The 26,907-nt window shown below is 39.1% G+C and overlaps 1 protein-coding gene across 8 annotated transcripts in view; it reads left to right on the forward strand.

Annotated features, from left to right (window-relative positions):
* The window catches only part of RGS6 (regulator of G protein signaling 6), a 464,067-nt gene that overhangs the window by 316,600 nt on the left and 120,560 nt on the right, over positions 1–26,907 (forward strand). For all 8 annotated transcript variants that reach the window (XM_090271078.1, XM_090271080.1, XM_090271082.1 and 5 more), the window contains exon 3: positions 10,048–10,147. In XM_090271078.1, the coding sequence (XP_090127204.1) occupies positions 10,048–10,147 (100 nt within the window). The remainder of the gene's footprint in view (positions 1–10,047; positions 10,148–26,907) is intronic.

Consider the following 26,907-nt stretch of genomic DNA (forward strand, 5'->3'; position numbering starts at 1 on the left):
TTTTTTTTTTTGCTGTCATGTTATATTGTAAGTTTTTAGTTGACTCAACTGCAAAATATATAATTTGTGCTGCTAAATCATTTCTCTCTCAGACTCTCCATGTGGTGTTCTATCTATATATCTGTACCCTAAATGCACATTTATTCTTTATTACGGGTGGTTTTGGAACCAACAAAAGACCAACATTAATTATCATGTTTCTTACTCTTGATTCTGGACAACAATGTCTTCCTGACCCTCCTGGCTTCGAATCTAGTCTGTAAATCTAGTATTCATCCTCAGCCCTAATATCAGACATAGTCTTGGCTTTTAGAAAGCCAGAGCTTTGAAGTAGTATGTGTGTGGCTTCCTGGGAATTAGACAATGCACAAGACATCAACTTAGTCAGTTTGGCTTGTGGAACTCTGTCTAATCTAAAAATATTTAGTCATCATCAGAGAGAGAAAAGGGGGAGTTGGAGGGGAGGAGCATGAGAGGAAATCATTTTTATTATGTCTTGAACAGAAAGACTTGGAAAACAATTTCTGTAATCTGTAAAGTCATGAGGGATGTATTAGTTTGCTAGGGCTGCTGTAGCAAAATATTACCGACCAGATGACCTAAACAACATAATTATATTTCCTCCAAGTTCTAGAGTTTAGAAGTCCGGAATCAGTGCACTGTTTGAAATCCAGTGGTTTCTCACATTTGCATCTCTCCTCTCCACCTCCTGGTTCCCTGCAACGTCTTATCCCACAAGTAGAGGAAGGAGAAGGTCCTTTTCATCTAGACACTGGTGCTCTGTACATGACCTTTTTCTCGCTTCTCCCTTCTGATGACTGTGTGAGGCAGACAGCGACATCTGCATTTGAACATGAAGTTAGGCTGGGAAGGTAGTTTGACACCAAATGATAGAGGACCTTGAATTCCATAATCAGAACCTTGGCATTTATTTTGTAGCAGTGGGGACCCACAGTGGGTTTTTGAGGAGGAGATAATTTGCATGAACTATTCCAAGCTCTAAAATTCACTCCAGTTGCCAGTTCAGCTGTTCAGCCTGGAATAGGGGAAGCTGTGGAGGAAGAGTCAGAGCGGAAGTGAGTCAGAAAGGACGAGTGATTCCAGAGTCCAGGATGTCCTTGGGGTCAGAAGCATGATAAGGATTTAGGTTCCTTGTTCCTCTCCAGGAGTAAAAAAATTGTAATATTCCAGGACACTGAATGGACCAGTTTTTCTTTGAAAACAGAGATATTGACCTCTCTCTAGTAATAAGGGGAAGGTGGTATACATGTTGAAACTAGAATATTTCTGTAGAAACTTAATGTGAAAGGCCTCATGTTCAAATCTGGAGCATTTTACGGTACTGGCCTAATCCTTTGAGTGTGTTGACACGCAGTGTTCCTTGTACACTTCTCCTTGGTGGACTAGGTTGAAGACTAGGGCAAGGTAAAATTTGAGGTGGGAAGTAAAAAGGATATTTGCTTTCCTATATGTCGAATGTGGTGTTGGAGTTCATTAATGAGCTGCCGGGGCCCATTTAAGAAGCTCCTGGAAATAACTTCTGAGCCTCCCATCTAATTGGTCCCAGGTAGGCCAGAACCTAAAGCATACAAAATGCCATGGAAGGATTACTTCAGGTTATAGACAGACACCTCTCCTGTTCTTATCCTTGACTTCTTCCCCCACACAGACTGTCACGGTTCCTGGCTGACCAGTGGTTTGGCTGTTAAGCTGTTCAGAAGGAACAGAAAGCAGTGGGGTTAGAGGACATTCACCTACTCTGTCCCCAGGAGGAGAAAATATTAACCTGTTTTGGAAACAATGCAGAATACTCATTTTCCAAACAGCTATTCATGAGTAGAAGGTCATTGTATATATTAATTTTATATTGTTGTAACAAATTACCACAAGTTTAATGGCTAAATTCAATGTATAACTTATAATTCTGTAGGACAGAAGTCTGAAATGGGTCTCTCTGGACTGAAATCAAGGGGTTGACAGAACTGCATACCTTTCTGAAGGCTCTCAGGGACAATGTTTTTCCTTACTTTTAATGGCTTCTAGAAGCCACCCACATTCCTTAGCTTGTGGACCCTCCCTCCTTCAACGCCAGCAAGGTCCCACCTCTCTGATACTTTCTTTACGGCCACATCTCTCTCTCTGACTGCAGCTGGGAAAACTCCTTTCAAGGACTCATATGATTAGACTGAGCCCATCTGGATAACCCAGGGAAATCGCCCCATCTCAAGGTCCTTAACCTTAATTACATCTGCAAAGTCCCTTTGCCAGGAAAGAGAACATATTTATAAGGCCCAGTGACTAGGATTTGGCCATCTTTGGGAGGGTTCATTCTTCTGCCTACCACACTGTGTATTAAATTTTGCAACATAGGATGTGGCCCCATCTCGGCATCTTCTTACACTCAGCTAAAGCCTTAGGTGAGCTGAGGCCTCCCTGGGAACTGCCCTGGCAGCTGGTGCGCGAGCCTGGGAGCCGGCTCGAGACCGAGACTGCCTGGCTTTGATATCAATAACTTTGTTATTCACCAGTCTCATTGGGCCTTGGACAATTTACTTCCCCTAAGCATCAGGGTGTTTGTCTGTAATGGCGGGGATGGTTCCCAATAAACAACAGATGGCATACTCATATTAGGGTAATTTGAGGAGATTATAATAATAAAGAGATTTCAGGACCTCTGATGTTGCTAGAGTGTTTCACCGGTCAGTGTTTATTTTCCTCATTTGCATTGTAGCTCGCCTTCTGCAGCCAGAGATTCCTTCTTCTCTGTGGTTTGCTCAAAGAACCTGCTCTGCTCATGTTTCCAAGCAAACAGTAGATTCTTACACAGTAAAAACGATGCTTTCTAAGGCTTGGGGAGTCCAGCCAACCTCAGGGGAAAGTGATTCCCCCTAACGCATCATCACTGACCTAGAACATCATTCTTGCCAGCTTTTCTCTTCATTAAAATGGAGAAAAACACTTTTTCATAAAAGTAATTTATGAGGCACTACATATAGTAATATTAAAAACATAAAAATAAGCCTCCAGGGGACCAAATAAATAACACAGCCCTGTTATTTGTGCTGCCCTGGGTCATGAATATCACACACAATAGTTTGGAGAACTGGCTCCCATCTCAGCTGGTACTTGGGTACCTCTGAAACAATTTCTTGAATATTGTTGCTAAGTTTTCTGGAATCTTAAGACTTTTTATTTAACCCATTTCCAAGGCAGAATGATCTTAAAAATGTAAATAACAAAGAACAGGTATCACCACCTCTAAGATACTAATATATTAAGCACCCCATTCAAGGCTGGAATATAGCACTCATGTTATTCATTCAGTCATTCATTCATGATGCATTCATACAATAAATATTTACTGAGCACTGACTATTAGGATTAAATGTCAATAAAAACAGTCTAATAAAAAGCATAAGTACAAATTAAAGTGAAAACTAATATAGAAGAAAGAGGAAATAAGAGCATATAACAAAATAAGCATGGAGAAACCATAGACAGACTTTAAGCAGGGGAATTACATGATCATGTTTTTCTTAGAGTATCACGCAGGCTGCAGTGTGGAGAAGATATCAGAGAGGAATCATGGCCTGCCTAGTCATCCTTTCTGAATGTTCTTTAATACAGGGTCTTTGTGGTAGACAGTGTTATTTGGTTAAGCCAACCCCATTTCCTTTCTCCTCTTCCCATGTTTCCATATGGTGTAGAGGCTGGAAAAGCTAAATACCCTCTTCCCAGGTTCCTTTGCAGCTACATGGAGCCATTTGATCCTGTTCTGGCCAATAACACTAGAGCAGAGATCTAGTGCTGTGATCTTCTGGGAAGGAGTATGCTTTTCTGGATAAATAGGGACAAGTACAGCTATTCCAGCACTCCCCACTTCTTTCCACCTTTCTTCTTTTTAACATAGAATTGATACCAGAGGCTGGGGCAGCTATCTGGAAACCATGAGAGAAAGACCAGGATGGTAATTCACATAGAACTGAGTACCTACAGTAGTGCCTACGGCCACTCATATACTGAGTGCTTGTTACATGAGAAAATGGTCCCCCATGTTTGGAGGATGCTTTTTTTTTTCACTTTCTATCAAAATTATTCTAGACATATACAGTGATTCAAAAGTAAGTTTAACTGAAAACAAACTAACTGGCATTTCAATCATTGTCAAAGCTAGCATAAGAAATCTGAAAATTTCCCTCCTGTTGTTGAAATCACAGTCTTTTGAATGGGATGACAAAAAGGTAGGGAGTCTTTAATGGTTCCCCTTTCAAGGACCTCTGAAAGTGTGGTACTCCTTACTATTTCACCTTCCAGTTTCTTTAAAACCCACACTTGGCTCTGCTGTTTCCAACACATTCTTAACTGTGAACCTAGATCCCTGAATCTTTCTGAAAAATTTTAGTCCATGATGAAGGGGAACAGATTTTGTCTTTTGCCTCCTTTTATTACCAGACTGTAATAAACAATGCCTGGCACATTGTAGGTGTTCAATAAATGTCCACCGAACCAGTAAGTGAAGTTGAGTACATTTCAATGTTGAGGATAACAGTATGCTGCATATTTGAAAATAAAAATGAGAAATGGCCCTATCTTATGGAACCCGTATGGGACAGAGCATGTTCAGTGAAGCATGCATGTTTTGGATTAAGAAATATGATTATCATTTGCCAGTTCTGATTTCTGCCTCCAGGCTGATAAGATGTGTCCAAAGAGTCATTTTCACTCATTCACAGATACCGAAACAGAAGGGGTCTTTAATGAAATACAGGAGCTGAACTGACAGTTATTAGTAGTTAGAAATAGGCAATTGATTACGAAGTCAAGATGAAACGCTTCAATAAAAAAGACCTTCACTCCCGAGGCATACTCTGCCCTTCTTCGCTAAAGTTGTGGTGAATTTTTGTAAAATAATGACAACATAGTTTGCCTATTCTTAAATTTTTTAATCTTCCACTGAGGCAAAACTGGAGGAGCTAAATAAATTAGTTCATTGGATAATTAATTTTCAGAAACAAAACTGATCTGGGCCCTTTGTCATTTCTGTTAGAAGTGTCATCTATATGAGCACAGATGAGCAGGCAGGGGCCGGTCAAGAAGGAGCAGTGTCAGGGCCTCTGTGGTCTGGCTTCTGATGCCATTGTTCCAAAATGATTTCTCAAAACATCAGAACTCCATGGTCCTGCCCAACACCCTTCCCCCACCTTGCACCTGTTAGCCCAGGGAAGCATTCTTCATGGATCCATCTGGAAGATGGGCAGCATGGGGAATGGAAACCCCGAGGTCTGATAGTCTGTCCTACCCTTTCCTCAAAGACACAGATTTGCATTTGTCAAGTCCAATAAGTGTCTTGTTCTAAAGATTAAGAAATCTTAGTTTAACAACCAAACCTATTGCTGTAGAGATGAGGGAAGTGAAGTCCTGAGATGTAAGCCCTAAGTCAATGCAGCAAGTCAGTGAAACTGAGGCCAGCATTTCTCTTGGGCCTCAGACCTCCTGTCCTGCTGTCCTGCTGTGGCTTTAGTTTGAAAGGAGAGGATTGCTTCCCCTCATTCTTTCTTATACCTCATGGCTATTTCAGTGAATCATCTCTATTGTCTCATAATATTCCTCTTTTCATAGAAAATCTACTCTGTGGCATAATGATTTCCATTTTTCCTGCTGTTTAGAAAAATGTTTTACCTGCATGTCAGTGCAGAGCTTTGAGCCCCTTGGAGAAGGGTGTGCTGGTTGTTGTGACCCACCCAGGCAGAACCAGCTGAGCTGGCCATGTGTTTTCTCTGCATCACTTGGCTGTCAGATAAGGGCCACCTGCTAATAGATTGGCAAAGTGAAACATAGGTCTAACATACTCCCCAATGACACAGAACTTCATATTAAAGAATTTCAGGGAATTGATGTTGCTCTTCTTCAGGAACAAAAGGTGTCAGAGATTATATAGACCTGAACAGTCAAGAAAATATGTGTATATACTTTCCCATCTCCGTGTTCTCATCACAGAAGATGTGATCTATTCGAAGATAAATGCAACTAAACCCTTGGGACAGAGCGAGAGAATGGTGAGCTCATTGGTCATTGGGCCAAAATCAATCCTGAGATGGTTGATAATCTGATTATCTGGATCAATTTCTGTTTCCTGCTCTACCCCCTTAGGACTGAACTAAACTTTCTCTTCAATACAAACAGTATTAAGTGCCTGTATCTGAAAAGCATGCTGGAAGGCCCTGGTTAAGGATAAAAAGATAAATCTTAGATTTGATAGGCAAAGATTGGTCATTGGAGTCAGGAAGACTTGGGTAAGCATCCTGGCTTTGGCCTTGGCCAGTGTGGTTCAGTTGGTTGGACATTATTCCACAAAGTGAAAGGCTGCCGGTTTGATTCCTGGTCAGGGCACATGCCTGAGTTGCGGGTTTGGTCCCCATTCAGGGCACATACAAGAGGCAACCAATCAATGTTTCTCTCTCACAACGATATTTCCCTCCCTCCCTTTCTCCCTCCCTTCCCCTCTCTCTAAAAATAAATAAAATATTTCTAATAAAATAAAGAAGTAATAAATTACAAAAAAGAATCTTGGCTTTGCCACTTACTAGCTTTGTGTCCTTAGATAAATCACTTAATCTTTCTGAGCCTCAATCCCGACATGTTTATTAAGTAAATTTTAAGACTGAGAAATAAATTAGATGATTTATTGAAAATACCTAAGACACTATTGATCATAATGTAGATGTCCTGAAAATGTTTGTCATAATTTACATAAGCTCCTGGGAGTTCACTTCTAATTTTTTGATAGGTCTGTACTCTTACCATTTCTCCAGAAACCATGACAAGACAAAAATTTCAGAGACAGTATTATTAGCTTCTGTTGCAGTAGCCCGTGCTCCAGAATCAAACTCAGCTCTCACAAATTTGCCTGACACAGCAGTGGAATGGGCTGTGGAGTATGGGCTGAGGTTTGACTGGTCTATCTGGGGATGGGTACCTTCCACTCCAGATGTCTCTCACCTTACAAGTATCTGATGCAGGAGGGCAGGAGTAAAGGGTAATCCTAACCAAGCTAGTATATTAAAAGCTTCTGTTCACATGATGTTCAGTAGCATCCTATTAGCTAGGCAAGTCACATGACCAAGCCAAAGTCAAGGAGCAGACTCTGCCCTCCATGAGGTCTGGGCCAGGATTTAGGTGTATATTAATAATATAGAGGAGTCAAGAATTGGGGACCAATGAAGCATTCTTTTACACCTCTGATGTTGTAAACTACTGCTGGAATGTGACACCTTTCTGCTCAGTTAAGGGGGTTGTCCTTGTGATCTACCTATGACCTCTGATGCGTGATATGCCTCTTGGTACATTATGGGCCAACATAAGAAGATAGGTCTTGGGTGATAACTTTGTAGTTTACACAGGTGTTGAATTATAATGTTATATACCTGAAACTTATATAATAATAGTAAAGATTTAATTGTGTGATAAAGCAATGAAAAAGAGCAGAAGATAAAAGAATCATGGAGATTTCCTCCACACAGCCCATCTTTCAATCCAGCTCACATCAGCAGAGAATGGAAATTATTACCATCTAATGACAAGTCCGGGTTCTCACTGAATTGAAGTATTGGCTTCCTTCCAATTCCCTGTGATTTTCAGATCATTTCATAAAAACCAGCAATGTAAGTCCTATGCTGGGTTTCAGATGGCACACTAGATCAAACCAGAGATTACTTTGAAAATGTCCCTTTTTCTAGGAATTACTCTCCTGGACCATCAGTAATACTCAAACTATTCTAAATCATTGCGTTGAGTTTAGAGCACAAGAGACAGGGTACTCACTGAAACTGTTAACGTGAATGTAAATGAAAATCCTTCTTTTCCTGTCAGCTAACAGAGTGCAGGTCTTAAGAGAATGACCCTCTTGCCTAGCTGATCTATTCATCCACCGCCTAAAGAGCCAGAAGCTTCCGGTTCTCTCTTGCCAGTTGGACCTCTCAGAAAAACCCAGAAATATGCAAGGGAGAATGGTCTCCCTACTTGGCTGGGTTTCTGGGAAACTTATTGAGTGGCAGAGCAGCCAAGGGGTTGTAAGCCTGAGCACTGGGGTCTATCGTTGGATTCAAACGCAGATCTACAACTGGGTAGCTATATGACCTTGGGCAGGTTGTCTAACCTCTGTGATGGTCATTGATGCTACTCAGAGGCAGTCAGTTCCTCTCTCCTCCTGGCACCTAGAAGACTGAACCCCCTGGCTCCTTTGTGGGTGGGTGATGCCATGTAACTAGTACTGGCCAAAGAATTGTGATTGAATGTGTGTTCTGTGTAACTTCTGAGCTATTGTATTTAATAACCAGTGCAAAATTCTCCAGAATTTTCTTTTGTCCTTCTCACACAGTAACCAGCAACATTCAAGATGGTGGCTGTTTCATCAGCCCAGGTTCCAGAATAACTACAATTAGCATGGTCCCTGGTGGCCTGCACTAGACTTGTAGCATGGGACAGAATATAAGCTTGGTTTTATTAAGCCATTGTGGTTATGAGGGTTTTTGTTACTGCAACTTAACCTAGATTGATACATCTCATTAAACCTTTGCTACTTTATATAAAAATAAGGATAACAGTACAATCTAGTTGATGAAATAATCATGGGGATTAAATAGGATATTATGTGTATAATAATTAGAATACTACCTAGCACATAATAAATTCTTAATATATTTTATCTATTATTTATTATTATTATTGTTATGTCATATCCTAACTTTGCCTCTAGCAAGTTATCCATTTATTTCAAAAAGGTTTTAGTCATATAACTGAGAAACTCACTCTCAAATTGCATTACTAGTATGTTAGACTAGGTAAGCTACAGCTTTAAATTTCTAGATTTAACATCATGCAAATCTATTATGGAAGCACTCAGAAATACCATCCTGGTATTTCAAAGATACTCTATTGCTCAGAGGAATAAAATGTGTGAGAAAACTAAACACTATCTTCTCCCCTTTCCCCAAACAAACAAACAAAACAAAACAAAACAAAAAAACCCTATGTCCTTGTTACAGATTTTTCTGTATCCTATTCTGAAGATTTCTGCCTAGGCTTGTAAATTGTTAGCTACAAACTGGTACCTACCTCCTTGATAGTCCATTTCCTCTCTCTGTTCTGTTTTCAATATATGTATATAGTATCTGGTCTCTTTTTTATAACTTTTATTTATTGCTTTTATAGAGAGACATTAACTTATTGCTCCACTTATTTGTGCATTCATTGGTTGTTTCTTGTGTGTGCCCTGACCAGGGGTTGAATCCATAACCTTGGGGAAATTGGACAGTGCTCTAATCAACTAGGCTTCCCAGCCAGGGCCCATGTATCTGGTCTCATCAATAAGATTGCACCTGGTTCCAGGCCATAGCCCACCACAGCCTTTCTCCTGAGAGTGTGGTCTTCCTTAGCCCTAAAGGAGGGAATTCTGTCCTTGCTCTACCTTAGCCCTGGCTCAAGGTGGCCACCCTCACACCACCACCACTTACAACCACTGAGACTTGTCCTCCAGTCTCTCCAGATCAGAGCTTTCCATGTCTTGGTTTATAGTCTTTTTTTTTCTCCTATGTGACTCTGGCTGAATCTTTTTCTGAATCCAAAGGCAGCCCTGTCTATACTTACTCACAGCAGTATGTTATTAGATTAGATTAAACAATAGAAAATTGCCATTATTTGGGAAGTTTATATGGTTGAACCTATATGTGAACTTAATTTGAGAAAGAGGAGGAATTTTGCCATGTACATATTGAATTACACATTGTATCCCATCAAGAATCCTATGTATTTCTCCCTCCTTACCTTGTGAAACTGAGGGTTCTTCTTGCAAACCATGCTTTATGCTATTGTATATAACCCTCTCATGGTCTGAAGAAGATCCTGCCACTGTATCTATTGCCTGACCAGGTAGAGGCTTTTCCTGCTATCTATTGCTGGCATCCATGTTCTCACATTTTGACTACTTATGAAGATATCATTTACTATTACTTTGTGGGAGACAATAATACTTCTTTTTTCTAATTTCAGATTGAAGACATCATTACAAAGATGCAAGATGACAAGACAGGGGGTGTGCCCATCAGAACAGTCAAGAGCTTTCTCTCCAAAATCCCCAGTGTTGTCACAGGTAAACATTCTTCTTACAAGATTTTGGTTGCAACAGGGAAAGGCTACTGAAGAGGTGTGTAGCTTTGATTGTGACCTGTGGCATATCTAAGAATTTGGGAATAGTAAAGATGATACCTTCAATGTGTTTCTTAAAGTTGAGTTCTGGTCCTGATTTCTAGAAAGAAGCTATTCTTTGCTGATAATTAAGAGTGGTCTTAACATGCATGACCAGCCCTTCAGTGTATCGATTAAGGCTCTGGGAAATAACAAGCATATTAATAAACAGGCTAGCCCACCAGCAATTTGACAACATACACAAGCACAGAAATAATAAAGAAATCATTTTAGTGTTAAACAAATGTTAAGAAAGTCTGGTGTTCAAATTCTACAAAAGGCTTTTAAGTTTTTAACTCCCTATTCTTGAACCCCTAAAAGAAGTGGTTTTAAAAATGTTTTCCTACATTACTTTGGAGAGTGGGGTTGTGTTTTGTGTGATCATTCACCAATAAAAAGGAGTGAACTATTGATACATGAACCAACTTGGACGAATCCCAAAGTCATTTTTCTGAACGAAAGAAGTCAGTCTCAAAAGGTTAGATACTATATGGTTCCATTTATATAACATTTTTCTTAAATGTTATATATGGAGAATGGATCCTTGGTCACCAGGGATGGGAGTTGGGGGAAGAGTGTGATGACGAAAGAGTAGTAAGAGGGAGTTTTAAGAGGTGATAGGACTGTTGGTTATCCTGATTGTGGTGGTGGGGTGGTGACCTGTATCTTCAAAAGAAACTGAGGAGTAGCTGGAGACAAGGAGGAAAATCAGGAGGATATGGTTTCTTGGAAGTCAAATTTTCAAGAAAGTGATTCAAGGAACAGTGGAGCTGATCTACTGTGTCAAAAAGTCAAATAAGATGAGGACTGAGAATCAGTCATTGAGTTTAGCACCATCAAAGTCATTGCTGACCTTAATAAGTGCACATTCCATGAAGCACTGAGCGCAAAAATGCCTTCCTGGAATTGTTTCATGTCAGAATGGGAAGCGGTAATGAGTATAATTAAGCTTTGAAGAAATTTTCCTTAAAAGAAAAAAAATGCAGTAGTATCTAAATGAGCAAATGGGATCAGGATTATAGGGTTTCAAATAATAGGAAAGTGACAGTATGTTTATAAAGATGGAAATGGCTCATTCAAGAGGGAAAAGTGGTGCAGGAGAAACAGGGAAACTTCAAGGAGTGATTTCAGCTAGTAGGTAAGAGATTGAATGTAATCCATAGATAGGTGAGTAGCCTTGGCTAGGAATAGGTACAATTTATTCGTAGGAAGAGGGGGTAGTCATAGTAGATGCACAGAGGTATAAATAAGCATAGAAATGTTGTGGGAGCTCTTAGAAGTTTTCTAATTGTTTCTATTTTCTTAATAATATGGAAAGCAACGAGGGTAAGATGTTGAAGGTCTGCGGAGAGATTAGAAGCAATAAAATAGTCATCTAGGAGAGTAAATAAATTAATTGACTAGGGAAATAGAGTTTTGAGTGGTAGATAGCATTTAGGATTATCCTTAGATTATTAATATTTATGAATTTAAAGAGAGGCAATTCTTTCAGCAGCCACATTTAGCTCCCCAGATATGGGCACATATCAGGTAGATATGTGCTATAGCACATTAATTATTGCTGTATCAATTATGAGAATATGATAAATAAAGAAAGAGGCAAGAGAACAACCAAAATGATTGACCATTAAATTTTAACTGAGTAAGAAGGAAAGTGAGAGCATGAGATATGTGAGGAACGGTGAAGAATAGTGATTACAATAAATTGTAGGTCCAGTGGCAAAGGAGTTTTGGAGTTGGAGGGGAGAGTAGGAGAGCTAAAAATATAGGAGGTGGTGATTGAATAGTGGGATATCTAGGCTTGCAGTATATTGGTGGTGACTAGGAGTCAGGTATAACCATGGGCATAAGTGACTGAGATAGGATGGAGGTCAAGATCTTTGGAAGAGAGGAGGTCAAGGAACTATGAAGCCATGATTGTGGAAGACTGAGCTATCTAGACATCAAAATCACTACTGGGGGATGTTAGAGAGGGTGGTTGTTGACCTGTGGTTAAAGTCTATAGAATGAGAGACAGAGGCCTCAATAAATGGCCTTTTCATCTCACAGCACACATTAACTACTAAAATTCTATGGCACACCAAAAATATATACTATATTTTTGCTTATCTGACAAAAATAGGTATAATTTTTATTCATTCACACCAAACAGCTATTGTTATTTTCCTCTTTCCTAAGAGGAAAGAGGTCAGTGCTGTTGAATAAATAGTCAGGTATTGTGTGTTTTAAAAATTATTGCAGTTTGTGTCTTGAGGCACAGCAGTTGAAAATCGCTGTTCTGCGAGCCAAGTGTCGCTGGTTCGATTCCCAGTCAGGGCACATTACTAGGCTGCATGTCAGGTTCCCAGTTGGGGGCATGTGAGAGGCAACCTCACAGTGATAAAAAAAAAAAAAAAAAAAAAAAAAAAAAAGAAAATCGCTGTTCTGAACTGTTTGTGATGTTGGTGGGAATGCAGATTGGTGTAGCCACTGTGGAAAGCAGTATGGAGTTACCTCAAAAAATCAATTAATTAAATTAATTAAAAATGCAACTGCCTTATGACCCAATGATTCTACTTATGAGAATTTATCCAAAAAATTCCGAAACAGTAATTCAAAAGGATATATGTACCCCTTTGTACATCACACCACTTTTTACAATAGCCAAGGTATGGAAGCAGCCCACATGTCCATCCGTAGATGAGTGGATAAAAAGGCTATGGCACATTTACACAATGGAGTACTACACAGCTCTAAATGAATGAAGGAAATCATACCCTTTGCAACAGCTTGAGTAGACCTGGAGAACATTATGCTAAGTGAAAAAAGCCAGTCAGAGAAAGATAATTACCATATGATTTCACTTATATGTGGAATCTAATGAACAAAATAACTAATAAGCAAAATAGAAACAGATTCATTCATGAATACAGAAGCAGTCTGACAGCTATCAAAGGAAAAGGGGCTGTGGGACTGGTTTGAAAGAAATGAAGGGATTCAGCAAAAAAAAAAAAAAAAAACTCATAGACACAGACAACAGTATGGTGATTACCAGAGGGAAAGGGGGGAGAGAGAGGTAGAAGAGGGTTTGATGGGATAAATGGTGTTGGAAGGAGACTAGACTTTGAGTGGTGAACACACAATACAATATACAGATGATGTATTATAGAACTGTATACTTAAAACCTATATAATTTTATTAATTAATGTCACTCCAATAAATTCAATAAAAATAAATAAATAAGAAATGACCAAAACTGACATATAAAGAATTTTAAAATTGAACAACTCTATACCTGTTTAAAGGAATTGAATTCATAGTTTAAAATTTCCCCAAACACAAAACTATAGTCCAGATTGGCTTCCCAGGTAAATTCTATTCAAGATTTAAAGGAAGAAATAATACTAGTTCTACACTGACAAGGTGAAAACACTTCCCAGATCATTTTATGAAACTAAGATTATCCTGATAACAAAATTAGGCCAAGACATTACAAGAAAAGAAAAACAAGTACAATGTCTCTCATGAAAATCACTGCAAAAATTTTAAACTGAATATTAGCTAATTGAGTCAAATAATATATTTAAGTCAGGAGTTGGCAGACTGTTAAAGCCAAGTGGCAAATACTATGGGAAATACGAGCCACACAGTCCCTTTTGTAATTATTCAACTCTGCCCTTGTAATGCAAAAACAGCCATAGGTAGTATGTAAATGATAGAAGTGGCTGTGTATCTATGCAACTATTTTTGTAAAAATAGGAGGCAAGCCATAGTTTGTGTCTCATAAACAAGATATTAAGCAAAAGAAGGCAAATGCAGAAGAATATATACTATATTACATAAAATTCCAAAAACAAACTGGAATGATAGTTTTGAGGTATGTATAATAGGTAATAAAAGTGACCATAAAAGTATAGAAGTGACTACCAGTGACCGCTAAAGAACAGGGAGTACACTGTGATTAGGATAATATATTCAAGGATCTCCTGGAGAAATGGGGAAATATTTTTAACCTTTGTTATGGTAATGTGACTGTTTTCTTTAAATAATTCAAACAATACATATTTATATATAATTTTTATAATGTTTTCTTTTTCCTTCTTTTTAAATAAAAAGTAATTTGAAGTCAGGTTAATGAATAAGGTCCAGGAAATGCCAATTGCCAATGCAAAGTGCCAATTTTGGTTTTAATAAGGTATGACTCTGAACCTGGTTTTCTCATTGTCCCTACAAACTGGTTCAGAAGTTTAATTCCAGAAAGGATTTCCAAAAACATTTGTAGCACAGCCAACACTAATCGAAATAAGGATATAGCCTCTGAGCGGCCAACTCTGAAGAAGACAAAGCTTAATTAAATATTGACTGTGCTGTGTTTGCCTTAACAAATATAACTCAGCTATAACACATATTCTTTAAATGCATGCATTTTTTACTTCCTTCCACTGAAGTTTGTTTTAGTAACAACTTCCTGAAGTCCTGTCAAGTTATATTGTGAAAGCAAAAGGCATAACTCTGATATTCTTGGTATTTGTGCCATTAAAATCCTCCTCTAAATGTCACATTCATTCATCTTTTTCACAATTTTCTTGTTAGATTTTGTTCCCTTTGAGAAGAAATGCTAAGTGGAATAAAAGAAGGAAAAGACAGCTCATTTATTAGAAGTGAAAATATACCACACAACCCTGTATATAATTCAAACAGTACATATTTATATGTAATGTCTTAGAATTTTTTGAAGTAGAATGTCTTTTTAAACACTTCTATTAAAAAATCTGTTTCAGAGATAAAAGTTAAGAAGAGACCGGAGTCTAGATTAATTGTAATTGACCCAGAGTCACTGAGATTTCTTAAAGGAAAAAATTCAGGAAACTAGTGTGGGCAGTGGGCCATGTGTATAGCAAAGGATGGTGGCTTAGCGACAATGACTGTTGCTTTTATTGAATCACCTGTTGTCTCATAGACGTCTGCACACAGAAATGGCTGGGGGTGTTGCTAGGCAGAAGATGCTAGCGAAGTCATGTTGCCAGTAGGAAGTTGATGGAAAGAGTGTGAATGTGAAGACCATTAATTTGCAACTTAGCTTCTTATGCAGTTGACTTTGTCATTTTGTTCTACTGAGCAGAGTGGTACCAGACAAAGCTATAATTTAGGGCAACACACAACATTTTTTAATAGCATTTAAAATAATTAGGGCATATATAATATATTTAAATTTTTAAAGTCAAATTTAGATGTCATTGTATCATCTATGGAGGATTTTATTTTTTTAAACATACTGACTTTAGTAAGGCATGTTCTGCACAAATAAAGCCTAATTCTACCCTCAGTTGCAACCAGAGGAAATTTGAAGTTATTTTTATATAAAATTTGGCTTGCCCTGGCCTGTGTAGCTCAGTTGGTTAGAGCATAGTCCTGTAATCAAAGGTTGAAGGTTTGATTCCCAATCAGGGCACAACCTAGGTTGCAGGTTTGATCCCCGGTTTGGGCACATATGGGAGGCAACCAATCAATGCTTCTCTCTTGCACTCATGTTTCTCTCTCTCCCTTCCGCTGTCCCTAAAAGCAATGAAAAATGTCCTCAGGTATGAACTTAAAAAAAAACAAAACTTGGATTAAAACACATAATCTGGTTTTGGGTTCTAAGGCATCATTATCTAGATCCAGGAATAATATTATTGATACAAGATCTCTGCAGAGTTCTACCCTATATATTCTTCAGATGGATTTTAAGAGCTCGTGCATGTGGGTCAGGGAAATTACAGCCCAACTTGTTTTATAAACATAGATTTTTAAAACCCTAAACAAAATAATAGAAAACTAAATCTACAAACACTAGGGGAGGGGAAAGATCACAGCTCTTGTGGGGTCAAGAAAATGGAAACTTGAAGAGCAGGACCAGCTCTTACAAAGAGCAGGGAGCACTGAGCGGTGGAGGAGGCAAAGGGTTGTCAAAGTGCTGGTATCGCTTTTACTGGGCAGTGTGTCTGTGGGTGCCATTTGGTTATCATTATACATTTAACACCAGAATTGTTCAGAGTTGCATGCTGATGTCTATACTTTATATCTTAACTTCATACCTTTTGTGTATATATGTATTTTAGTTAAGATATAATTGGCATATAGCATTATATTTGTTTCAGATGTACAACATAATGATTCAATATTTTTATATATTGTGAAATGATGTCTAGTTAACATCACCACACATAGGTACAATGTTTTCTTGTGATGAAAAGTTATAAGATCTAACAATTTGCAAATATACACTATGTTATTATTAACTGTAGCCACCATGCTGTGCATTATATCTGATGGCATTTAATAACTGCAAGTTTGTCCCTTTTGACCCCTTTTCCTCATTTCTTCCACCCTTACCCCCCACCTCTGCCAACCACCAGTCTGTCCTCTGTGTCTATGATATCAGTTTTTTGGGTTTTGTTTGTTGTTTTTTTTAAGATTCCATGCATAGGTGAGATCATAGTATTTGTCTCTCTCCATCTGACTCACTTCACTAGTGTAATGCCCTCAAGGTCTACCCATGTTTAACCAATGACAGGATTCCCTTCTTTTTTATGACTGAACAATACTTCATCATATATATACACATTTTCTTTATCCATCCATCCATCCATGGACATTTCTTTTATCTATATATTTATTATGTATTTCACAATGAAATTTTGGAGTTTATAACTGTATATAATATATGTTATCATTACAACCAAGTAGAAATTAAATATATGTGCACACATGAGTGTGTATGGATGTGTGTGGATGGGAGAGGGAAGATAGAGAGAGACAAAGAGAGATTTTAAAGGAATATAAAATAAAAGTATACCATGAGATGGAGCTAAATGAACATGTTCACTTTTAGAAGATGAATCTGACCTGGCTGTGCTTTTGGATTTTACCCTGCCTCATAAATCTAGCTTCGGGCTTTTAGCAGACGGGAGACCACTGAAAACCATTCAAGCTTATGTATTTTCAAATAGGCTGTCTTACTTCGTCTGTTGTGTTTCCCCCACATTGTCAAGCTTCTGTAAACAAACCTACAACATGATCCATCTGACTGCTCCCTAGTTATTATCCAATTACCACCTATCCCGCTTATTAGCTTTAAAAACGGGCCGTGATATTCCTGCATAGAGCTGACCCCCTTCCTTGATGAGCCAGATATCCCCCTCTAAGCAAGATCGTAAAAGAAAAAAGACAAGAACTTTGTCTTCATTACCAAGTCCTCTCACCTAATTTTTCTGTTTTACTCCTTCCCAAGGAAGGTCGTTTATCCTTGGAGAACCGACGGCATGGCTGTGGGAGCCATCCATGGCAGAGGCAGGCATTAAGTCAGTCTGCTTTCTGTGCGCTCCATGCAATTCTAAATAATGTTGGTGTTAAAATACTCCTCCCCTCCAAAATTATTTTGTTGGTCTAAGAGTTTCTAATTGCTACAGTTCCTATTGAGTTATAGTACTATATATGTAAGCTTCAAATTAGCGCATTTTAATTACCTATCCTTAACCTCGTATTCTACAGGGAAGTTAAGCCATGCACTCAGCGACATGCATTGATTTTGAGAGTAAATACTCAAAAGTTTAGAATTGGGAGCAGTTCTATTTATAGCATAGGTTAAATTACAAACTGACAGCACAGTAATTGTAAAGATAAAGAAACTTAGGCTATCTTATTTCAGTCATTCTGTGTAACCACTTGGAATTTATAGTCACACTTAAATTTTGTATTTGAAATTGAAAACAGTAAAAACTTTGAAGTGTCATAGTTTTGTATGGTAAATACAAGTTTCAATTCATGCATTAAATATTTACTGAGTTTTAGAAATATTTTTTAAAATGAAATTTCTTTTTTGTCATTTTGTTGTTTTAAAAGTAAAAAAAAAAAAAAAATCAAGAAGATGACCCAGTATGTTATTGAGTGGTACAATTTTGTGGCTACCTAAATTGTGCATTTTGCAGATGTTTATGTTTTATTAAAGTTCACGGATTGGTTATTTATTGTCAGTAAGGAGAGGTTTAAAAGTGATGTTCCCAGATGTCATAACCAGGGAACCTCCTTTCCTTTCATCTCCCTAGGGTGTCAGGGGGAATCTAGAGTTAAGGGAAAAAAGAGGAGGCGTCCTTTCAGGGGAGGGGATGTGGTTTGGATAGTTTTGAGGAAATATTCAACTTCCACATGTCTTCCTCAGCTTGGTCTGCCTAAGAACACACCTGACATGTCATTTTGCTTGTATGTCAATCCTTTTCCATAAACTGAAGGATTCCCATTGCCAAGGTTTTGTCAAAAGTATATTAAAAGCTTGAGGGTCATATACATGACATCTGAAATTATATCCCTGCAGCCACTTCAAGATCCTTTTAAATGTTTAGTTGTTCTTTTAAAAATTCGTAACAGGCTGCCTAGCTTCTCAGAATTCTTTGGTGGATGACAGGAGGAAACTTTCTGAAGTCTGCTGCTGTGAATTGGTGTTAGCAGATGGTCTGCTCATTTGGGGGCAGCTCAGCCCTCAGGGGTCGAGTCTCCTCAGTGTTTCTTGTGGAAGAATTCTTGAGAAAGAAATTTCTGGCAATTGGGATGTATCCCTTAAATCACATAGTAAGAACCATGTTGTTGGGAGTTATCCAGCACTAATATGTTTTCTTAGTTAATACCCCCAACAATGAAGTGAAGCATAGCTGTGTGGGGCCCTTTTGATGAAGATGAAGCTGGGGGTCAGGGGACTGACTCGCCCTGGCCGGTTCTCTAGACCGTAGCCCAGCAGGCCATTGAGATCTTCCCATATCCTGTCTCCTGGGTTAGGTCCGGCTTTGATCTTCAACCTAATACTGAAAAAAGAATTCCAATGGGACAAGTGGAGAAGGCAGTGCATTTCCTGAATTGCCCTTTAATTTGTTAACACGGCCAATATCTGTTTTCAATCTAGGACACTTAGTCATGAGTGAGGGTGGAGAACGCTTTCATCACAAGTTGACTGTTCATTTTTGCCATCAAGAAGCTCCTCTCGAATGTTCTGTAAGAGAATTCCTTCTTGCCAGGAGGCTTGGCAAACCTTAGGAATTTCATGCTGTTGGCTGGGGTTTTCTTACTCCTGGTCACAGGCTTGTGCAGGAGGAAGTGGATCGAAGGAAGGTCACTGGGATCTTAAGGCAGCAGCCACTGTCTGCCTTCTATTCTAGTCCTGGCACTGATGGCATTCCTTATCTTTCTGTCTCACTCCCTTTCATATGAAAATATTTGCCAAATCATATCTGATGGTGACCTACTTTTATAGTAAGTGATATGGGGGGGGGGGGGGATTTCCCCAGAGCATTGGGAAGCATTTGTATATTAGCCAACTCAGTGAGCAAAGGGCCAACCCAATACAAGTCCGCAGGAGCTCTCCATGACGACATCTTTTCAACAGTCTCATCCTACCTGGTCCCAGTCCCCATGTGTCACTGCTGCTTCCTCTGTGCTCTGACTCCAAGGCCTCTGGAGCTAGACTCCCTGGGTTTGCACCCCAACTCCACTCTTACTGTCTGTGTGCCCTGTTTCACTCAACCTCTCTGTGCCTAAGTTTTCTCATCTATAAATTACAGCTATTAATAATAATAATAGTACCTACTGCATAAGATTATTAAAATGATTACATTAGCTAATATATAAAAATATTTAAAATAGCATCTGCCTATAAGTAAAAGCTATATGTAATTTGTGTTTCCTGTTATTAGTATTAATAGTAGTGGTATTGTTCCTGTTCTTTTGTGTGCTTCATTGGTGCTTTTTGGGGAGGGATATAAAATACTAGATTTACCCTTCTTAGCTGTGAGAAATTCTGCTGGGCATCTTGGGTAAATCTACTGGACACATTATTTCTGTTCCTGCACCAAGCTAGGAATTCAGACTGTGGAGCTGGATGCAGAGAAATGTGAGACTTTGCTGATTGCCTGTATTTCCCTTGGGAGCTGGAGGGGCACAAATCATCTCAGATACCCAAATCTTTGTTCTATCAACTGTACACTGGGTACCTGGGCCCCTTGGGGGGTACCTAGCCCCTCAGCTTCCTTCCCTTCTCTCCTTTGCCACCATTCCTCACATAAACTGATTTGCCTGAGAGGCACCCAAAGAATGAATGGGCTTTTGAGACTCAGATGTGGAGGAACTGACTCTTGGTCCCCTGGTTCTGCTGGGTCCCCTCCTCCTGAGGCAGTAAGTAAGGTATTCTTGGCTTCTCCCTAGGTGAAGAGCAGAATACACTGAGTGATGGAAGTGTGGTAGGGAAAATCACTTGAATTAATTTATCAAAATATCCCCTAATGACACCAGGGAAACTTTATTAAGGCCCTTTCAGCATCTGGGAGTAGGACTGTATCACCCATGACCCATCACCAGATCCCCAGAGCCTGACACAGGTCCAGGGAATATTTGGAAACTAATTGTCATGAGCTGTAACATCCTGAGGGGCATAATTTTTACTTCCCAAGATCCAATACTTATTGGGACTCTTAGTCATTTAGTTAGTTAGGGTTTTTTTAGTCATTTGATACAAACTGTTTTTCAAGACTCAGGGGTCAGAAATCTCACAATGAAACTGTTTGGGCAGCTTATATTCAAGTTTAAATGCTTTGTGTCAATTAATGAAGTTGAAATCTACCCCATGTGAATAAAAATCTTGGAGTCAATTAATTAAATGAGTCTTTGGAATTCATTTTCATAAATTCTTCCAATTCAATTGCATATCCTCAAATTAACAATGAAAGTCAGACTAGAATTTAAAGTTAGGGTCCAGGGGGAGCACAGGCTGAATAAACAGACTGATATAGTCAAAGACTCAACCACAGATGGTGGAATAGTAAAGTGCAGGGAAACTGCAAAAAAAAAATCCTTAAAAAATAAATTGGTCCTTAAAAGAGATGAATGCCAAATAAAACAGAAGCATATAAAGAGCTGTAGTTCACTTAGTGGAAAGTGAAGCCTTTCCCATCAATGATAGTGGTACCTGGAAGCGCACTAAGTATGGGTGTGATGTTTAATGGGGCGAAGAAAGAGGACATTGGGACAGTTATGAACATTTTTAATTACAAAACCATAATTGTCATGTGAAACAAATTTTGGGATGCTTTCATGCAAAAAAATGCTATACTCAGATTTAAAATGTTTCTGTGGGAAATGTTCAGAAGTAAAATGTTTTGAGGGGATAAAATGTTTTAGGAAAACTTGAGAATAAGTAGTAATTTTATAAATTTAGCTTATTACACCAGTCTTCCCAAAAGTTCTTGTATTTGTCTGCTGAAAGCCATTTGCCAGACTGCTGCCAGAAAGGGTAAACCTTAGCATCACAACATGCCAGCGTTTAAAGGTCCTTTGTGCTCTTCTGGTCCAAATGGCTCCTTTATTGGCAAAGAAGAGGAAACTCAGAGAGTTGGTTAAGTGAGCTCTACAAGGTCTCATAGCTAGTTAGTCTGGAATCATGAACTAAAACCAAGTTTCCTACTTCCTTTTCGGATCACAGATTTCTAGAACATTCCAGTCAGACCTCATGCTCCAGGGTTGTGTTCAAAGCTCAGGAGGGTGATGGGCTAGGCTGGAAGCAGAGACTGTAAAATTTGAACATGCCTTAACAAATGCTAGCACATGGATAAACCAACTAAAATCAAGGAGCAAGGGCCTCTTATATAAATTGGCTTCAAAAACAAAGGTGTAAACTTAACCATAATTCATGAATGTGTTAATTGGTTTTTCCTTCCACAGACACTCTCTAATTTATTCTGTAGGGAATACTATATCTCCAAATTCCACTTTTACGTTAAAGAAGCTCAGACTTCAAGAAAAAAAGACATTGAACACTGTGTTGTGATTGCTTCAATATTTAAGAATATCAGCTGTCATGACTTTCAAAAATCATTAGCGAAAACTGGTCATTAACAAGGGAAATGTGTCTAGTTCACAACAAACATTCATCTTGCATTAGTAATTCCTTATCTCTTGTTGAGCGCTGTCAGGAGCAGCTTCCCCACAGTGGCTGACTGCTGGACCCCTGGCCTGGCTGGTCTCCCAGCCTTGACTTCCTCTACACCTCGTCCCCCGGTCATTTCCTGCTGCTGCTCCTCCATCTTCTTCATCTGTCTGGCACCTTTTATGTATTCAGTTATTCCACTGATACTTCTTGGGACAAAAGGAAAAGTTAATTGCACACCAAGCAAGGTACGGGATGTAGAGAAAATACAACAGAAAGCAAAAATAGCCATCCCTGCCCTCCTGGAGCTTAGAACCCAATGGAAGAAAGAAACATTAGACAAGAAATCCCACCAATAAACGCACAATTGTGCTTGTGGTGACACTCAGAGGAGAGATACACAGCAATACAGAAAATCACACAGGAAAATTAGACTAGAGATGAAAGAGGGGTTGCCAGGTAGACAGCTGAAAGGAGAGGTCCAAGCAGAGAGGACAGCATGTACTGTCCCTATTGTGGGTGAGGACACAGCAACTGCATGGGACTGGACAGCCATGGTGGCAGAGCAGAGAGAAGGCAGGGGCATGGCATGGTGTGAGGGTGGAGGGCAAGTAGGGGCTTTGGTCTTGAGAGCAGTGGGAAACCACTGAAGGTTTTAAATAGAAGTAATGTGAGCAGACAGGAATTTTGAAAAGGTCACTTGAGGTTCAATCAGAGAAGCAGAACCACTGGGATATGGCATTATATGTATTCGTGTGTGTATGTGTGTGCACGCGCGCGTGTGTTTATGTACTTTTAATGAATATCATTATAAGTATACATATTAATATGCAGAGGTGGGCAAAAGTAGGTAAATTACCAGCTATCATTACCCAAAAGATAAATCATAAGTAAAGCTAAGAAATAATAAGAAAACAAATAATACAATAATGAATAAATAATAATACAAGAATAAACTCTTATGCTTTGCATACTCACAACTGTAAAACTTTTGCCCACTTTTGTATATATCTATATCTATCTATCTATCTATCTATGTATTTCTTTTTTTAACAGGAATGTGATGTTAGGTAATTGTGGTTGCTAGTTAAGCAGTAAGGCTGTTGTCTTTATATCTGATCATCTAGAGTTGGAGCACAGAGTCCGCAGGATAGGCAGTCAACAAGGGAAGAAGGAAGTACAGTGTTCCCTCACTTATTGTGGGTATTATGTTCCAGACCCCCCACACGAAATAGAAACCTTACATTTATTCTATACTCTTAAACCTACATAACTTTAACAACATATGTATACAGTACCTCAAAATCCTGTGATATAGCGAAAAATCCATGATAAATAATTAAATATAATATTTTTTAAAATCCTGCAATACAGTGAGGCCACAATAAGTGAACCGCGATATAGCGAGAGACTGCTGTAAAGTAGGGACAGCGAGGACAAGCTGGGACCCACACACACACACTCAGCTCCATGAAGAACAACTGAAACCCATGTCAGTTCTCACAGTCTCCCTTGGTGACGTAATTGTCCTGCAGGACATGTGGCTCCATCATCACAGAGATAAGTACACACCTGGCCCAGGAGCCAGGGGAAGGTGGAGCAGTTGCAGGCCTGGCCATTGGCCTCCCAACAAGGTGAGCCCACAAATGAGTGACATGTGTGAGCTGCAAAAATGGCTACCCCTTCACTTCCACTCTGCATTCTCTCCTGGCAATGTCTCTTGTGGCCCACACTCACTGGCAACACTGGGGAAAGGGGATCTGGGGAAGGTGGTTCAGTCTCGCCAAGCTGATACTTTCCAAAGCTACCCAGGCAGCCTGGCTGCACTGTGGGGAAGGGGTGCGCGAAGCCTTCCACATTGCCCTCTGGCAGCTCCCACCCAAGTCTCCTGGGTCAAGTGTGTACTTGTGGGGGACATCGCCTCTCCACTCTGCATACCGGTTGTACTAAGAAAATTTGGAATCCCCAGATGTGCTGCCAATGGGCAGAGGTTGGGAAGCAGGCACTAATAACATTACAAGTCCATTTGGCAGTGATGCAAACCTCCACCATCACAATTAGAGCAAGTGCAGGGAAAAGAGACTCTCTTAATGGCCAAATCAAATTAAAAGTGGCACACTTCCGAAGATCATACCAAGCCCTACATGACATGTCAGTAGAACAATGAATCTGATGGCATTTTGTCCTCAGTTCATCTGCTTAGACAGATAGGATCTTTTCCTGCTTTCTCCTACCTGAGGATCTCCAAGCCACGTACCTGAGACTCTGCTGCAGTTTGGCCACCACTTTTCTCCAAGTGTTGAGGAGCCAGGACTGAGCCTGGAGCACAATATTCTGACACGCAAGATGAGACTTGAGAAAAGGGGTATTTTGGTGATCGAGTAGCTCTGTGGTCCTTAATCCTGACTGTACATTAGGATAACCAGCAGGGCTTCACGGCCTTTTCTGTGTCTAAGCTCCCAGAGATATTTGGAAGGGGGCAAGGCATCACTAGTTGATAAAGCTCCCAGGTGATTCTAATGTGCAAGCAGGTTTGAGAACCAGGGATCTAGTGTAATTGTCCTGTTCTCTGGTAATAAACTAGGTCATAGGGAACTTCCGTGTGTTGACCAGCAGCATACAAGGAACAGCACCCAAGTCTCCTGACTCTTAATTAAACTCATCACTTTCCACAAGAAACGAATTAAAACTGCACTCTCTCCTGTGTCCTGAGGTGATGATTTTGAAAATACATGTTATTTAAAGAAAACAGGTAGTGATTCTGATGCTCAGTCATTCCCTCAAACTCCTAAAGCAGGTAGACAAACAAATGTGACCCTGTAGGGACCCTTGTCCCTAGCATGAGGAAGAAAAAGGAAAGTAGATGAGTCTAGGAGTGTGTTGTTCAGAGGAATGCATTTTGGAATGAGTATAAGTTACAGGAAACCTTAATAGCCAATAATTAGGTCCCCTAAAATGAAGCCATCGTGGTCACATGCTCAGACTAAAATAGACTTGAGCCAGGAGCGCCTGTGACGGTACGCTTTAGAAACAAGGACAGTAGGGAAAAAGACATGGTGAATTGGATTAAGAAGCCTTTTGTAAATAAGCAAGGCAACATTCAGCCTACACTCTGTCCTCCTAATTATCATCAATTATTTCTTTTAAAAGAAACAAAATCCAGTTATTGGGCATTTTCAGTCTGTGGCAATAATATGATATACCAGTAACTACTTTTACTAATTCTTTGCTTTATTCTCTAAAAATTCAAAGAAAAATTGCAGTATTGTTTCTGTAAAAATCATACAGCACTGGGAAAAAGGAGGTTTATAGTTGTAAGTACATGAGTTTATTCTTGTATCATTTATTAATATTATTGTATTATTTTCCATACAAACAACTGTAAACCTACTTTTGCCTACCCTGTACATATACATATAGTATATATAATATATACACATATTATATATATAATTTATATACCTGTACACAGTGAAACAAAAAGAAGCTGGCTGACTGGGTAGACAGCCGAACTATGAACTTGGGATCACACTCTAATACCTTTTTAAATTGGAAAAGTGTATATCTTCAGATAAACTTTACTTATATACAGAAGTAAGGGAAATTGAGTTAACACTGGAGGAATTCTGAACCTCATATAAGTGTTTCTTTACTATCCAACATATTGTTTCCTTAAAGAAGCCTTAACAAAAGAGATTATAAAAGTGACTGGAGTCTAATATTTTTATTAATTACAGAGTTCAGTTTTATATAGTTATTTATTTTCCTGCTGTGAAAGAATATTAACACTCCCCATTTCTCCATTTTCCACCTCCCTATTTTTGCAATTGATTCTCATTCTTTCATTCCGTAGGTGTTCATAGAGAGTCTACTTTGTGCAAGCCACTTTCAAGGTGCTGAGCCTACAGCTATAAGCTGTAGACAAGACAGATAAAATTCTCACCCATCAAGGTTCTTACATTTTAATAGAGAAAAAAATAAATTACAGTTTTGATATTGTACTGATTCTGTTCCCTAGCCATAAGCTTCATACTTGCTCAGTATCATTTCTATATTCAAAATCATTCGATACATATGTAAGTAGAATTCTGGCAGACTCTAGAGGTGGCCAAACGCACTTTTGTGAAATGGGATGATACTACAAAATCACTTCAATTATTAAAAATCAGCCCCATTCTTTACTTATTGCCTTCATTTCTCCCCAAGTCCCTCTCCACTTCAGCCTCTTTAGAAGAAGAAAAAGTTCTGTCCTTTCCGAATTCACAAGACAGTTTCCCATCATGCTAAGTCCCAGGTTTGCTTTTGAGGAAGAAGAATAAGAGGTGAGCAGCTATCAGCTGAACCTCTCTCCACTACTTCTCTGCAAAATGCCCTTGACCACTGGTTTGGAAGCATGTGGCATTATGCTAAGTCCCTTCCCCTTTTTGGTTTCTGCTGGTAAAAATTTCGATTAACTTTTACTATTTTGATGTTGTCATTTTTCATTTTTATTAATTATTGTTAAATTATAGAAGTGTTATGATCGATCTTTGCTGTCTTACTCTTTACTTAAAGTCTAACTCTTTGCTTTAAAATAACAATTGTGAACACAAATCACTCATATAAAATCAAACCATAATGTGTTCTCTGGAGTAGGGACGGAGAGAGAGGTTAACTAAGTCTTCCTTGTCTGCTCACATTGGATCAATTCCTAAAGAATAATTTCCACTCCATCTCTTTCCTAGCTCTTGCCTGTTGT

Source organism: Furipterus horrens, unplaced genomic scaffold, assembly GCF_987537825.1.
Source record: "Furipterus horrens unplaced genomic scaffold, mFurHor1.1.pri manual_scaffold_3, whole genome shotgun sequence".
NCBI lineage: Eukaryota > Metazoa > Chordata > Mammalia > Chiroptera > Furipteridae > Furipterus > Furipterus horrens.